At 30.1% G+C, this 16,341-nt stretch overlaps 1 protein-coding gene across 1 annotated transcript; it reads right to left on the bottom strand.

Annotated features, from left to right (window-relative positions):
- Window positions 1-1,838: 1,838 nt before the first annotated feature.
- LOC130821072 (nuclear/nucleolar GTPase 2) lies at window positions 1,839-7,883 on the bottom strand. Its single transcript, XM_057686685.1, has 11 exons — window positions 7,475-7,883; window positions 6,919-7,052; window positions 6,379-6,508; window positions 6,015-6,175; window positions 5,290-5,391; window positions 5,095-5,199; window positions 4,552-4,680; window positions 4,325-4,465; window positions 3,447-3,547; window positions 3,063-3,120; window positions 1,839-2,320 (listed from the first exon to the last, which is right to left on the bottom strand). Exons 1-11 carry the CDS (start codon window positions 7,692-7,694, stop codon window positions 2,012-2,014), a joined length of 1,590 nt encoding a protein of 529 aa, XP_057542668.1. The 5' UTR covers window positions 7,695-7,883; the 3' UTR covers window positions 1,839-2,011.
- Between the last annotated feature and the right edge of the window lie 8,458 nt (window positions 7,884-16,341).

The raw sequence follows: 16,341 nt of genomic DNA, 5'->3' as shown, positions 1-16,341 counted from the left end.
AGCCCTATCAGTGGGGCCCGCCACCTTCTGACAACAAGTAGACGAAAGAACCAGAGAATCAGAATACCTGTGCTTCTTCAATACTAAACCCAATTCATCAATCTCCATAGGCTGCATAATATTACCTTCATCATCACAAACCCTTTTATGACCAACAATCACTGATCTCGGAAGCAAAGAATCAGCCCTATGAACCTCACGAACACCTTATTCTATTTCTTCCTGTGGCATTTTGGGCCTTCACCATTGCACTTCTCATGCACTGTTTCTCCACCAATAATATATGTTAAAGCCTGAGAACTCTCTTCTGCTTGCACTCCTAGACATTTGCTGTCTTTGTTAATAGTAGGTTCCTCCTCCATACTATCCTTGGAAAAAGCATCAAAATCTAGAGGAACGTCCCCATCTTTCTTGCTCCCCAAGTAATCTTCAAAGCTAACCTTATTAAAGTAAAGAAGCCATATCATTAATAACCTCCGTATTCACATGCAATCTGGGTTCCATATTCTTTGTGAAGAAGATTTTCCACGCCGTCAAACTAGGGTTGGCATACCATCATCTGTTTCCTCCTCCTTCCTAACCGACCTCCAAGGTGAGGCTCTCAACCAAATGCCATACTTTGGAACCTTGGAATCCATAGAACCATCAACACAGTCCCTTACACCATGCCTTAGACGCCCACAATTGAAACAAATATTAGGTAAGTTCTCATACTTCACCTTTACTCTACAAATTTCTCCCTCACGCAATCTTAAATTAACGTAAGACTTTAATGGCATTCTCACATCAACCAAGACTCGAATACGCATAGACTTCTCTTACCCACTATAATATTCACATTCCATGGCAATAAATTGTCCAACTTTTTCTCCCAACTTCTTGGCATTGCCATCATTCATTCTTCCCTTAAAAGGGATGTCATAAAACCTGGCCCAAATAGGCAAATGAAAGAAACGTAACTCAGAAGGTTTAATGGTTTGATCAAGATTACAAAGAAAAATGGCATTCCTATCAAAATGTCATGGTTGCTCTTCAAGAATTTTCTCCTTATCCTTCCAATGATGGAATTGAAATTGAAACAGGTTCTTTCCAATATTAATGATTTCTACCCCATGTTGAAACCTCCATATTCCCATCTTCAGATCAAACAACAAACTTCTCCTCCCCCTTAGCATTTTCGCCCTCTCCATCAACAGAACGAAGCCCCCTATCATCAAGACTATCACGACGATCACTATGGTTTTTCAACTCCAAATCTCCCCAGGAAAAGATTTCCTCACCAGAACCATGAAGCCTTTTCATCAAGAGAGAACAACAAGAAAAACAAACCCAGGGAGAAAGAAAGGTAAAGAGAAGAAAGAAGAACGAGAAAACAAGAGAAGGGAAGAAAACTTCACTGAGGAAGACGAAGACTAGTACAAGGCTAGAGAAACCTTCATAGAGAAACTAGGACTTTTTTTAATTTTATGACAATCATATAGTCAAGTGAAATCTTATTTGATTGTCTTATTGTAAATTTTATTAATATCAATTTTTTATAATTTTTTACTCAAGCACAATTAAAAATAACTAAAATTAAAAACATGCATTGGCATATGTATCGAAACAAAATAGGACATTTAAAGTGAATAAGAGAAAGCATTAAATAGCATAAAATGTCAAATTTAGCAAGTATATTGAAACGAAAAATGTAGTTAATTAGGCACATCACTCACATTGTTTTTCAACTTAGAAGAATAGTAACTTTGAAACAGAATGAAATCCTTGGATTATATATTTAAAAATAATTTAAAATAAAATTGAAAATTTTACATAGAAACTTGAACAGAAGATATCAATTAACAATCAAAATTCAAATTATTACTTCTAGAAGAATGTCCATCTTTATATGATAAAGGATAATAACTCTATTACAAAAGGGATAAATTAACTTTAAAAACATAATATATAGGTCATCTTGATAATGTTATTAATGTTGACTAAAATAGTGTGCACAAATACTAAAACAAAACTATTCTGCATTCGCAGTTTGTTGAGACACCTCCCCTTTGAGTTCATTGTCGCTAAATAGATCAGTCTGAACTGGGACATCTTCCAGCTGCTGAGATGAAAGAACATCAGCAATAGCTTTCATGGCTGATGATGACTTCTCTTTATCTTCCTCGGTCTCTGTCTCGCCTTTTTTATCATCACCAGTAACATTTGGCTCCTCCGATTTATCATCTACCTGCTGTGGTGGGGGAACGAAAAAGGGTATTTTGCCTCTCTGCCAATCAAAAAGGACCATCTTTGCTGCAGTCATCAAGTCTGGTTCTCCGCCCTAAAGCAAAGAGCAACACTTAAAACACATATATGACACCAAGAATCATGCCAATGGAAGTAAATTCAAACTTGAGTCTTTGACTCCTCTTTCATAAATCAAACGGGCGCGCTCATCCCGAAATACTTAGCCTATGAGGTGAGAGCCTATTTGATCTATAGATACCCCTCATCAGTTGCACTCAACTGATGTAGTAGTCACATAACTTTTGCAACTCAAACCCATTACAAGCAACCCTCCATAAGGACCCAATGCTCTCACTTGTCATGGCCACGCTGGTCACGGCTGACTTAACACAGGCCACCACTTCCAAGATAGCCTATTAGGTGGTGAGAGCGCCCATATGATCTATAAGCCTAAGACCCATAGCTTGCAGAGAGCTCAAATCCCTCCCATCAAAACATACTGGTACTGATTCAGATGTGATTTTGATAATAGCGAACGGAGAGAAGCATATAACTAAGAATTGGAACTGAAATTTTAGATAATGCTAAGCCCAACTACAAAATAAAGTAATTATATAGCAATCAACCAGGAATATTAAAAAAAGGCAATTATCCTGAAATAGCAGAGGACTTTTTTTGATAAAACAGTAGCAGAGAGTATAATTACAAATCTAATTATAGACAAATTTCAGCAGTAAGCTCAATCAAAAATAGATAAGCCAGTTCATGCAGAAACCTCGGGATGATAACTTGCTAGTTCCGGAGGCAAATATAAGAAAACGGAGGACAACACATACCTTCAAAAGCTTGCCTGTTAACTTGCAAAGTTTCAGGAGAAAATCATTCTCATCCACCCTGAAAAAAATAACAAAGAATTAGCTTCCCCAACCGTGTGAAATGCTCACACAACTAAGTATTTTCTTTATGTGTACAATTTTATAATCAAATGTGGCAATTCTTTTATGGACACTTTAAGGAACAACAACACACATAATTACCCATGTGCACACTATTGACTATACACAACTACATAAGCAACACTCCCTCTCTTATTCACATGACCTTTTCATTATAATTGCTCTCATCATCTTCATTTCACATGCCAAGTCCAACTGGTGCACTTAAAGAAATTGAAAGTATACATTTCTAAGCACAAATTAACAAAATCTAATAGGAAGTACCAGTCCCTAATCTTGTATGCTCTTTCCAAGTGCTCCTTCTTAACACGCTTTAACACTTCTCCAATGTGTTCAGCAGCATCATGTAAATTTGCAACTCGCACCTACAATTACAATTCAAAAGCACTCATCAAAATTTTTTATAGGACAAGAGTCATTGAATAAATCAATAAACATTTTCGTGCTTTATTTTCCTGCCAATAAAATTGCAATGATGAGTCCATTCTCGATGAAGTTGCACATGATGTTTAAATCAAAGGTCAATCAGAAACAACCTTTTGCCATTACAAGGATACGGTAGTGCATATCCCCCCCCCCCCTACCCCTCCACAAACAACAAAAATGTCATGGGGACAACTTAAATATTGTAATGCATCCTTATCATATCATCTCTTCAATAAGTGACCAACACGTTAAAAAAATCATCTATTTAGCTGCACATCCTCACTATGATAAAATAACTTACCAAATCATGCTCACTTCTTTCAAATGAAGTTGCACATGATGTTTAAATCAAAGGTCAATCAGAAATAACCTTTTATCATTACAAAAATAAGGTTGTGCACATTCCCCCACCCCTCCACAAACAACAAAAATGGGATGGGGACAACTTAAATATGGTAATGCATCCTTAACGTATCGTCTCTTCAATAAGTGACCAACACGTTAAAAGAAACATCTACTCAGTTGGACATCATAGGCTTACAACATGACTATCAAACCCAAGCAAGACCAGAAAAATGAGATTATACACCCAACACCGTAAGGTGGTGACTACATGAATGCTGGAGCTAAAGACAGCATTTCCCCCATGTGATGTAGGCCTAAATAACAAAAAAATCAAAACTTAAACAGGGGATAAAAAAGAACAAACTACATACCACTCCCTTCAGAACAATATCTGTCTCTGAGTCGCTATTCTGATAGACAACACCGGGGCAGTCTATCAGATATATCCGCTTGGTAAGCGTGATATATTGCCAAACTTTAGTCTCCCCGGGTATTGGAGCAACCTTGCAAACCTTATGAATGAAAAATCAACTAAGTCAGAAAAAAAATCAAACATAATTGGACCTACAAGTGACTAGTGCAACATTGGACATATTACATTTTTAGTACGTAATGTATTGATGACTGATGATTTTCCAACATTTGGATAGCCAACAAAACCCACGGATATTGCTTGTTTGTCACTTTTCAATCGTGCAAATTGCCTCAGAACTGAAAGGAGTGAACCCTGAAATTGGAATACAATAAACAAAAAACATGAAACATCAAGACATGATATTAAGAACTTCCTCATTCTCATGCTTGGGTTCTACCAAATTCTAAGGCCCAACAAGTAACACATCAAAATCAAACATTATAAAGATAGAATGACACAGTTTTATTTGCGTGTCATTCTGATATTATAAGAGTTCCCTGGATCATGACTTTGGTTGAAGGCTTCTAAAGACCCAATATAAAGAACACAAGGTGTTCACTTCCAGAAGCACAAGAATATCATAACAATGATGGCAGGGCCTTAATCCCAATATATCAGTCGTCAACAACAATGCAATAAAATCAAAAGGCGAAAAAATAATGTCATTAGAACATTTGTCGAATGCTTATGCAGACCGAACTACCACTCAACCAGAAGAGGCCTTACCTTTCCAAAAGGCTTAGTGACACTAGCATGGAAAGCTATGGTTGGGAATTCCTTGGACAGTACCTTAAGCCATCCTTTTGTAGCCCAAGATGGAATCAGATCACACTGTACCAAGGGAAGCAACAATCTACATCAACTTCAGGGCCAGATCATGATATATAATTAAAAGCAACACGACAAAGATTCGAATTTAACCTTATTTAACAGAAACACCATATGCTTATGTGAGCAGTTTTCTTTCAAATGCTTCTCTAAATGATAGCACCGTGTTCCTTGTGGGTCTCTGGCATCCAAAACCTTGATAGTAGAAAAAGCATAAGAAGAACAATGAATTAGACATTGTTGATATGGTTACTGCAACTATAGAAACAATCAGTAAATTGTGAATTTCTACAGAAACAAGAACACTTACAATCAGGCAATAAACAAATTTACAGATTAGATCGCCAGACAGTAAATGTGTGAAAAAAAACGTAATCTCAAGACTTCAACACCCTAACAGAAAAGTATAAAGTATAAACAGCTCACTGCATACCCCAGGACTTCCATAACCTAGCAGAAAAGTATAAAGTACAAACAGCTCACTGAATTCCCCAGTTACGCCCAGGTACCACACACATACTCCTCCAAATCCCACTTCTATTTTCTTTCTCAACCAAAATGGACAGAGTACATTACCTATTATCAAGTGATTACTGCTAATAACATACATAACTACATCTTTCTATGCTGTAGTAGGTGTGATTAAGTAGACAGCACTTCTGATAAAAGAAATTCCACTCGGATTAATGGAACATCTTACATAAACACAGACTATAATTGCTAATAAGATATTAAAGCGAACTGGAAGAAAAGATGTGATATCAACACAGTATCACAATTGTGGAGTATTAAACAAATTATGCTCCAAGTTCACTTACTTGAACAACAACATCTGAAGAATCAATGACTTTATATAGTTCACCCCATATACGTTTGCTTTGACCCTTCTCAAACATTGTATGTCGAACCAAATCACGGAATCCATCCTCTTCATCTCCTTCGGTAGAAAGCCTGGCTTCATTTTTCTGCTCAAATTTATCTGCCAACAACACGGCAGTAAGCATGGAGCAAGTAATATGTGCTCAATGAGGCATCAATATCAATTTGAAACTGTAAAAAAAAAACGAACAAAAAAATTAACCCACACCTTCGTCCAAGTCAAAATGTAACCAGTATAACACATTTTAGCTCATTATACAAAAAATAAAGCTAACTTGTCAAAAATAATATATTTTAAAGCACCTTGTAAACTATCAGCTTTCTGCACCAAAGACTGATAATCAGAAGCCAGAAGCTTTGGGCGTTTCCGCTTCCCTTTTTTTCCAAAAACATCTTCAAAAGGCTCTGTATCAAGAAGATGTACTCTTTGTTGCTTCACAAACAGAAATAGAACAAGGTAAGAAATTGACGTTGCCAAGAAATGGATAAAGGAAGTTCTGATAAATCCTTAAAACACATAATATTGAGGCATAGTAGACATGCGCGTTAAAAACATATCTAGGAATATTAACTGATTCATCTATCAACAAACACCAACCAAAGTATGGCACATGAATTCCCACCAACTAAAGTCACAATCACAAATTTCCACAATACAATTGACTAATTAATATAATAAAAAGATGTGCTATAATTCAGATTGATCAAACACATTGTACATGGCCTGCATTCAACATACTTCCATACATGATTCAATGACTCCTCAAATACTTATCCCATGATGAGTTGGACAGTGATAAATCTAGTGTTGACGAATCAAAAGTAAAACAATAAATGACAAACCTTGGGAAGATCATTTAAAAGGGACATGGGGAGATTCTTTCCCTTGAGAACGCATTCGTAGTTATTTGACAAACGACTACGGAGCTCCTTACGCAAATATTCAAGCTTCTCCTGATCGATAGTATGCGTATTCCCTGCAGAATGAAACACCAACAAGGAAAGGAGAAGAAGGCCAAATCAGTCAGAATTAGGTTTTGCCTCGATATTGTTTCATTATAGAAACATCAAACCATATTCATATTTGATAATCACAGTTAGAGTTACAGTTCCAGATCATGGTAAACGAAAATCTCATAGGAGTACTTACTAAATCAGAAATTGTAAAAAGTAAAAACTTGATCTCACAATGTCAATCACTGACACTTCAACAATAGCAAACATAAATTTCAACCAATTACATACTCATTTCTCTAGAAAAAAATAACAATTAGTCATTTCTCTAGAAAAAAATAACAATTAGTCATTTCTCTTCCCAAATTCCATCGTCAACTACATTACATACTACAACCTGAGAAAGGGCCAAATATCGTACATAAAAAAATAAATCAAAGCATACCAAACCATCGACGATCAGGTTGAATACGAGTGTCAGGTTTTTTGTCGGAACCAAATGTGATGCGCAAAATTTTGCCTTCTGCATTCCTCTCGGGGCAAGTATTGTACATCTTGAGACGCCGAACAGTGGCGGCGGTACGCTTATTGCTGCCGCTCCCATTTTTATTCGCTCTGTTGACATCCAGTGAATGTTTGGGTTTATCCGCTTTCTTCTTCGCCATCGAAATCAAGCGCTGCTCAAAGAGAAGATAAACCCTAGTTTTGGAAGAGAGACATAAATGAGGGAAAGTGAGCTATTTAAACCCTATTTTTTCCTGAGTCGGTTCACCGGTTGAGATAGGAGTATTGCGTAGTATATGCTACTCGTAGAAATTGGGGAAGCTGACATACCTTGCCCTTATCAATTCAAGTATTCAACCCATTGCGTTTATTTTTACTCGTTACAAATAATCATTATCATATTATTTATTATTTAATAATTTTACTGTTAAATGATAAATAACGGTCTAATAATTATTTACCAAATGCAGTAATTTTATTGGTTAATTAAATTTGACGTGGCAACAATACTTCAAATATAATTTGCAAAAACATAATGTTAAATTGTACTATTATCAAATAAATTCCTTATATAATAATTGTATCCAAGGCTTAATTTTATCTTAAAAATAAATTTGTTAGAACAATATGCCAGAAAATCTTTTATTGCAATTAATTTTATTCTTGTAATAAAATATCAGAATATAATTATAGGCTTAGTAATTGACATGATCTTTTAAATTAAGTATGTTTTATTAGACTAATTTCAACATAATCTTCTTCTATTATTTGTTCTTATTTTAAATATTTTTGAAACATATGCCTAATTAACTATATTTTTTCTTGAAAAAGATTTCTTAAATTAAATACACAATATTTTTATCATACATAAATGTAATTTGAAAATGCATTTTTAAAATCAATAATTTTGATATTTAATTTGGAAAACTTTTTTATCATTTTTTAATTTAGCTATTTAGTAAGTGTTTTTTTAGTTAAGTTTAATTTGTGATTATATTAAATTTTGTTAAATCGATATATTAAATGACATATTATTTAAGGTTTTTACTGCATTTAATAAAGTACACATTATATATTTAACTAATTAATACCCAAACTATAAGAATATAATTAAAAAAAAAAATAGGGATAGAAAATATATATGCTTTCATCTTTATCTTCAATTTACATTTAAATATAGTTTCATACTAGTAATATAATAAATAATACTCCCTTCAATTCAACACCAACGTTTCATTTGCTTTTTAGACACTATTTATTTATTACTCTTGATTTGTATTTTATTATTAATTTATAAGTTAAAACATAGTTAAATGAGATCTTGTTTGTTTCGTCTTAACTGTTAGGATTATTCATATCAACTTTTCATAATTTTTAATTATGCACAATTAAAGATATTAAGGATTGAATAAGTATATTAAATAGAGTGCATATTAAGGGAGTAAATTAGTAAAAAATATGATGAGGGTCTAACTTTTGCTTTATTCTCTTTATAATAGTGGAGGGTATTTATAAAACTCTTATTGTATTTAAATTTTTTAATTGGTTTTTCATACTTATCATTGATAAATAATTTGAATTAAAATAAATCAAATAAGATTTGATTTCACAATATTTAACTTATAAATAAAGAATAAATACAAATTAAAATTGATAAATAAATAGTGCCAAAAATCAAATGCAATTAGGGATGACAATGGGTCGGACTTGACTCGGATTTTACACACTCCGACTTTTCTCCGGAGAATAGTTGGACTTTTTTCAGTCCACCTCCACTCGGAGTCGGATTATGCATACTCCAAGTTGCTTGACTCGAACTCCTGGACCTCCAACGGAGTCGGATGCGGAGTCGGATTATTATCAAATTTCATCGTTATGATATTGTACTAATGATTTTAAAAAAATTTCTCGCATTTTGATTTGTTTTATTTTATTTTGTCTTGATCTGACTTGTCGTATTTTGATTGATTAATCTAAATAAAGATATTAATTTTATTCTAATTACAATTAGTATTAGAGAGAGCTTGAATTAGTCAGCTGTTTGTGGAAATATTTAGTAAATTTAAGTATTGGCTGTTAGCTGTTTATTAGAGAAAAAGTGGGCCAACAAGCCAAAAGCCAACCAAAAAAGCTAGCTGGAGCACTTTTTTCATTTTGGCTTAAAAGTCAATTTTTCAGCTGCTTTAAAAGCCATTTACCAAACACTTTGTTTGGCTGTTTGACCAACCAACAAGCCAAAAGCCAAAAGCCAAAAGACAACCAAAAAGCTAAGCCAAAAGCCATGAACCAAACACCCCATAAGTGATCCAAAGCATATACTTCTATACTCCTTTGCACACACAACATCATCCTCAATTGTGCAAGATAGAGCATGGGCAACTAAGTGGTCAAATCCGTTACCAAAGTCATCGAAATTGGCTCTTGATTCAACAGATGTGCTACTCCTCCTAATACCAATTGGTTTTAGGATGGAATCATTGGACTTGTGTACAATCAATTATGCTCTTGTGCATGTCTTATAGTGTACAAGCTGAATAACAAATTTATCATGATATCAGAGCCGACAATTTTTGATCAACTGAAACAAAAAATCTTGGTCATCCTTAAAAACAACATGCGGGTTTGAAAAGAATGACGTTCAGTCTAATTAAAAAATGGGATCACATGTGAGGGGGCATTGGAAAATAACCCACATGTGATTCCACATCGAAAAATTAAGGAAAGGTTAACTGACATATATACTGGACTGCTCAACCTAATAACAATTGGTTTTAGGATGGAACCTCATCGAACTAGTATGTAATCAACTCTCCTATTGTGCAGATCTTGTAATGTATAAGCCTAATAACAAATTTATTAAAAACATTATAATAATTTGGAAAAATTAATGGTATATCAAAGTCTCAAAATCATCCTATGCTTATTATTTGTGATTGTTTTTCATCATTATATATAATGGTTGTTTGTTTTTCATCATTGTCTATATATAATTGTTGTTTTGGAAACTCAAATTGTTATTCGTAATTGAAATTGTAATGAAGTTTGATGAACATATAAATTATACACATTAACTGCCCGTTTAGTTAGTAGTATTAAATAATGGTAATGAGAATGATTTATAGTCTAAAATTTCACCAAAAGTTCCATATTATTCCCATGGCAATGAAATTTTGATCACAAAAAAAAATTTTGTTTACAAATTTCCATTACCATCTAATACCACTTCTCCCGATGGTAAGGCATTGAAATAAATTTTATGAAGAAAATGAGATGATTGATTTTAGACAAGTATGGTCATCAAGATAGCCAAAAGATTTTTCAACCAAAATTACACTAGTTTTTCATTCTCATTACTATCGTATATTACTATCTACCAAACGGACCGTAAATACCATTAATTCCATTTATATTATAATAATAGCAACATGTGAATCAATATTGTGATAAGAGTTTTGATCCAAAAAAACAATATTGTTATATCTAGGCCCTAGGGGTTCAAAATCGGATACCAAATCGATTCGAAAAAATTGGATATTCGAAATTCGGATATACGGTTTAATACGGAATGGATACCAGATATCATGTTTTCAGTTTTTTTGTTTTTTTATTTTATTTTTTTCACATAAATATTTAAGCTCATTTCGGTGTTTTTCTTTAATCAGCTTATTTTTTAAACTTTGAATGTAAATCATTTTGGAAATATGGTTGAATTTTCAAAAGTCTGAATTATACAACTTAGTTTTAATGGAAAATTGTACATATTAGTAAATTTAACAACCTAAACAATAAATTTTATGAAAAATATTTATATATTAAAAAAAGAAAATTGGATATCCGAATATCCGATTTGCCAATATTCAAATCGGGTTCGGTATGAATTATCCGATTTTCAAAAAATCAGATAATATACCCGGTTTTCAGAAACCGAATAATATATGCAATTTTTAAAACTGGATGCCAGATATTTCAGATTGGATGATTCAGATTGGATATTTTTGAACACCCCTAATTATACCCTAAAAGTATTTCAATGTGAATATTTTATTTTATAAAAAATATTATTGTTATAAGAGTTTTGATCCATTTGATACTTCTATGTTATTAGATTATTTTAATATTTACTTTTCATATTTTTTTATAAAATGTATAGAAATATAATATTATTTTCTTTGTATTACGGTATTAGTTACATGTGTCTACTTTCTACCCATTTTTCCGGTATAATTCAAGTCTTAATAACTATAAACATACTTTATAAAAAATATTATAATTGTAATTTTATAAAAGATAAATTACCCAATGCAATGATTTTCCTATAATAATCAATAAAATATAAAATATAAAATATACGAGAAACAATTTGGAACACATGTCAAACTCTCATTAAAAATTTTTCCGCCTTTTTTTGTTGTTGCTGACATAGAAACTTTTGATATTTAACTTGATATTTAAGAAAACAATTAACTCATTAAAACATGTAATATTTGTTGATTAATTATAAGTATATGTGATCTAATGATATACTACTATTATATTTCCTTATATAAACTAATACTTTTTTTATTCCAAATCTTAAAAAAAATTAAAATTTATTTCATTAAATCGTTATCAAAACTGAAGTGACTCAATTAAAAAAATTAATTAATTTTTATACACAATCTTAAGCTCAAAATTTATATTATATGTTATATTTATTTTATATTTTTTATGATTCTTCTAAAAAATTTCTTATTAAATTCTAAAAATTAAAATAAACTAAAATATATTAATGGAAAATTTAAAATCTTTTAATGGTAGGATCAAAGGAATTAAAAAAATGATTTTTTTTTATAATAAACAGAGTATTCTATTGCATGTTAAAATTGTAGTAATTAAAATTAAATAAAAACTATTAACGAACATTTCTTGACTTGGGTTCTATGATTTCATCAATCAATCAATAATCATCATCAATAAAATATACTAATAAAATAAAATATACTAATAAAGAAACAATATTGGCATGTGTCACACAATCATTAAAAATTTTCCCGCCATTGTTCTATTATGATAGGGAAACTTTTGATATTTGATTTGATATCTAGGAAAACAATTAACTTATCAAAATAAGTAATATTTGTTGATTAATTATAACTGTATGTGATGATCTATTGAAATATTATATTTCCTTATATAAACCAAAAAATAATATACATGTATATATTTATTTTTAACTTAGATAATAAATCGTCATTATATAATGAATAAGCTAACTAATTTAGCTATTTTTCAACTAAATCCTGCCTCTTATATATCATAGTTGAAGACTTTGTAAATTTTGTTTGTCTCAATTATCAATAATTACTATGAATATATGTTTTAATATTGTTGTATACAAAATTATTTATTCACTTTGATAATGACAATATCTTAACAAATATAAAGATTTAATGATTAAGTTTATGTTGTAAATGAATTAATTTTATAAAATAATATCATTATTCTTATCAGTAAATATTCATAGTATTCATGTTTTACTCGAAAATCTATCTAGTATAGATTAACGATAAACAATTTTATAAATTTTATTGATTGATGGTAAATTTTTGCCTATTTTTTCACATATATGTTTTAATATAATTATAAATTATTTATTCGCTTTGATAATTATTATTAATTCACAGATTTAATAATTAAATTTATGTTGTAAATGAAATAATATTACTTCTATAAATAATATCAATATAATCATATTATGAAATATTTATAGCATCCGTGTTTTACATGAGAATCTATCTAGTAATCATAACTTTTGATTAAACTCTTACCTGTACAACAAGTCATTGTGCATAAAAAAAAATAAAAAATAAATACAAAATTAAATAATACAAAAATTTAAAAATTTAATTTTTTTTTTAAAGTTAATCATATAAGTTTATTCTTTATTTTAACTTTTAATTTTGAATTTTTTATTTATTTATTTATTTTTCTTTTTTTTTTGGTTGAGTAACCCTAATATTAGAATCCATGGTTAATAAAAAATTGGGATTATTATAGAAAAATCAATAAAATATTGAATTATTTTATATAATCTTTTCTTATATAAATCCATAAATATATTTTAATTTTTTTATCATCATCGTACTACTTAATATATCCCCCTCATAAATCTATGATCAGGATTTATAGATGAAAGGAAAATGACAAACCATATCCACAAAGAAGCATACAACCAAAAAAATCCCTCCACTCAAAAAAAAACCCCAAAGAAAAACAAAATAAGATAAAATTTATTATTCCCTCTGTTTTTTTTTCTTCTTGTTTACTTATTGCACAATTTTCAAAGTAAATTTTGAGTTTTAATATCTCTAAATACGCATCATAAAAAATTGTAAAAATTATATAATAAAAAACTATACACTAAGATGAATCCAACGAGATCTCACTTGGATATATTTTATCATTTATATATGTGTTAAAAATCTTAATCAAATTTCTCTCTTCAAAATATAATATTCTAAACGGGAAAAACATTAAGAGACATAGGGAGTAAGATTAACACTATCTTTCATCATTTAATGAATTGAATTAAATAGTAGTAAATGCAAAAATAATTGAAGAAGGTGGTGGGTATATAGTGAGCCCCCTATAAAACGCCCACTTACCCAACATATAAAGCTACTTCTCACACTACTTTGTACCCATCTAATCTTATGCTAAACCCATCACTATGACAGTGTCGGTGTCTACTATTCTCAAAACACTCTTCTTCTTCTTCATCACATTTTTCTTACTACTAACACTTATTTCATGCCAAGCAACACTAACAAAATCATTATTGTTATGTGAAGATAATGATATTAATATCTGCCAATCCAAATGTGAATCATCTGCTTGTATGTTTACTTGTATTGACGACGTCGGATTTTACTGCGTGTGCCATTGCGACTATTCCGGTTTCGACCCACGGATCCATGGATATTCTTCCTCGTTTCCGGGAGTAATGAGCCAATGAGGAAAGGGTACGGATCGATACGTGCTTGAAAAAGTGATACTTGCTCCGATATTTAAGATTGAAGCAGAGGAAAGGGTAAGAAATACAATCAGCTAGCATTTATATAGGGATTAATTTTGACAATAATTAATTAATTATTTGTTGTAGGATAATTAGGAATTAATATATACTCTTAGATATATTAATTGTAAATTGTAATTCTATCAAGGGTTATTATTATTTTCCTAATTTGCTGATATTTTTCTATGATTTGGCTGATGTATTATTACCTTACTTGGTTTGTTATTAGATAAAAGACAATAACCTTTATTAACGTTATCGAGTTAATGGTTTCTGTAATGTGATCTTAATTAATGATCTGGCTAACCAAAGTCCCAAACCTTTTGTTATTACGTTTTAATATATATATATATATATATATATATATATATATATATATATATATATATATATATATATATATATATATATTTAATTATTAAATATGTTATTGTTTTTGTTAATGGATACTTTTTGAAGTGTTTGTTAACTTTTGCTTATAATCTATGAGTTAAAATTTAATCACTTGAAATTTTGTTTGATCGCTTAGATGTAAATTTTATTAAAGTTAACTTTTATAATTTTTAATGATGTAACAATAATTAGAGATACATATTACACATTAATTAAATAGTATGGAGAACCTTTTGTGATATTCATAGAGTAGTGAAGGGAATATGCATAAACATAATGATATTAATTAAGTTGAAATTTCATATTTGTTTCAACTTTTGATGCATATAATAGTGATAATTAATTAATCATTTTTATATTTATTTAGTCTTAGTTATATTTTTAATATGGTCGTAGATTAGAAAAGTCCTACACAATAAGAGGAATTTATCATTTATGTATATATATATATATGGTGAAGATTAAGTTCTTATTGTCATTAAACTAATTTTTAATTCTCTACTATTACTTTTGATGGGATACTTTTGAGTACAAATAGTATCACAGTATTATTAGTACTAAATAGTACTTTCTTCATCCCATAAAAATTGTGACTTTTTTCTAATGTAGAAGTCTCAAAATAAATATTATATTTCAATAATAGAGTGCAAAATAATCTAATATGATAATTAATGTACTCATATAGAAAGAATATTGCAATAAATAGTAATTTTTAAAATATATTGGCTTTCAATTTTTCACAATTTTTATGGTACAAATGGAGTAAATACTAACATGGCATTCCAATTTCTAGTCTTGATTCTTGTGCATTATTAAAGGCATTAACTATTAAGGATATTTTTGAATAGGGTTCTAAGGAGTCGTTGAGAGAATTTAATCAATACTCCCTCAACTCTCTAGCATGTACTAGAAAGATAAATTTTGAGCAAAAAAGTAAAATAAAATAAACAAAAAATGTGTGATTTTTGTAAAAATGGATAAAATAAGTGAATGAAATTTAAAAACAAGTTAAATGCGTGTATTAAAATAAAAAAATACAAATATTGATTAAAAATAATTTTATAACAAATCTCATAAAAAATTAAAAAATATAAAATGTACTTCCTCCGTTTCAAAATACTTGAACCAAACACATTTTCTTGTAATCTAATACGTTTGTCGGATCTTTTATACGTAGAGTTATAACTAAAAATTACTCTCTTTGCTTTCTAATGTTCTTCTCATATGGAATATTCCACCTTAAGAAGAGAGAAATTTGATAAAATGTATCCATGTAAAATCTCGTTAGATTTGTCTTAATATATATTTTTTATTATATATTTTTTTAAATTTTTTTATTATATATATTTAGAAATATTAAA

Source organism: Amaranthus tricolor, chromosome 8 (genome assembly GCF_026212465.1).
Source record: "Amaranthus tricolor cultivar Red isolate AtriRed21 chromosome 8, ASM2621246v1, whole genome shotgun sequence".
NCBI classification, from domain to species: domain Eukaryota; kingdom Viridiplantae; phylum Streptophyta; class Magnoliopsida; order Caryophyllales; family Amaranthaceae; genus Amaranthus; species Amaranthus tricolor.
Note: the sequence above shows the minus strand (reverse complement) of the source record. Positions and strands in the feature narration are given on the sequence as shown.

What these genes read in the sequence shown, in the direction of transcription:
- LOC130821072 (XM_057686685.1), bottom strand. Translation starts at nt 7,694, where the DNA reads ATGGCGAAGAAGAAAGCGGATAAACCCAAACATTCACTGGATGTCAAC. An exon ending in TTTTAAATGATCTTCCCAAG is followed by an intron (nt 6,509 to 6,918) that starts GTTTGTCATTTA and finishes CTGTTTGTGAAG; the next exon opens with CAACAAAGAGTACATCTTCT. An exon ending in TAACAGGCAAGCTTTTGAAG is followed by an intron (nt 2,321 to 3,062) that starts GTATGTGTTGTC and finishes TCTTTGCTTTAG; the next exon opens with GGCGGAGAACCAGACTTGAT.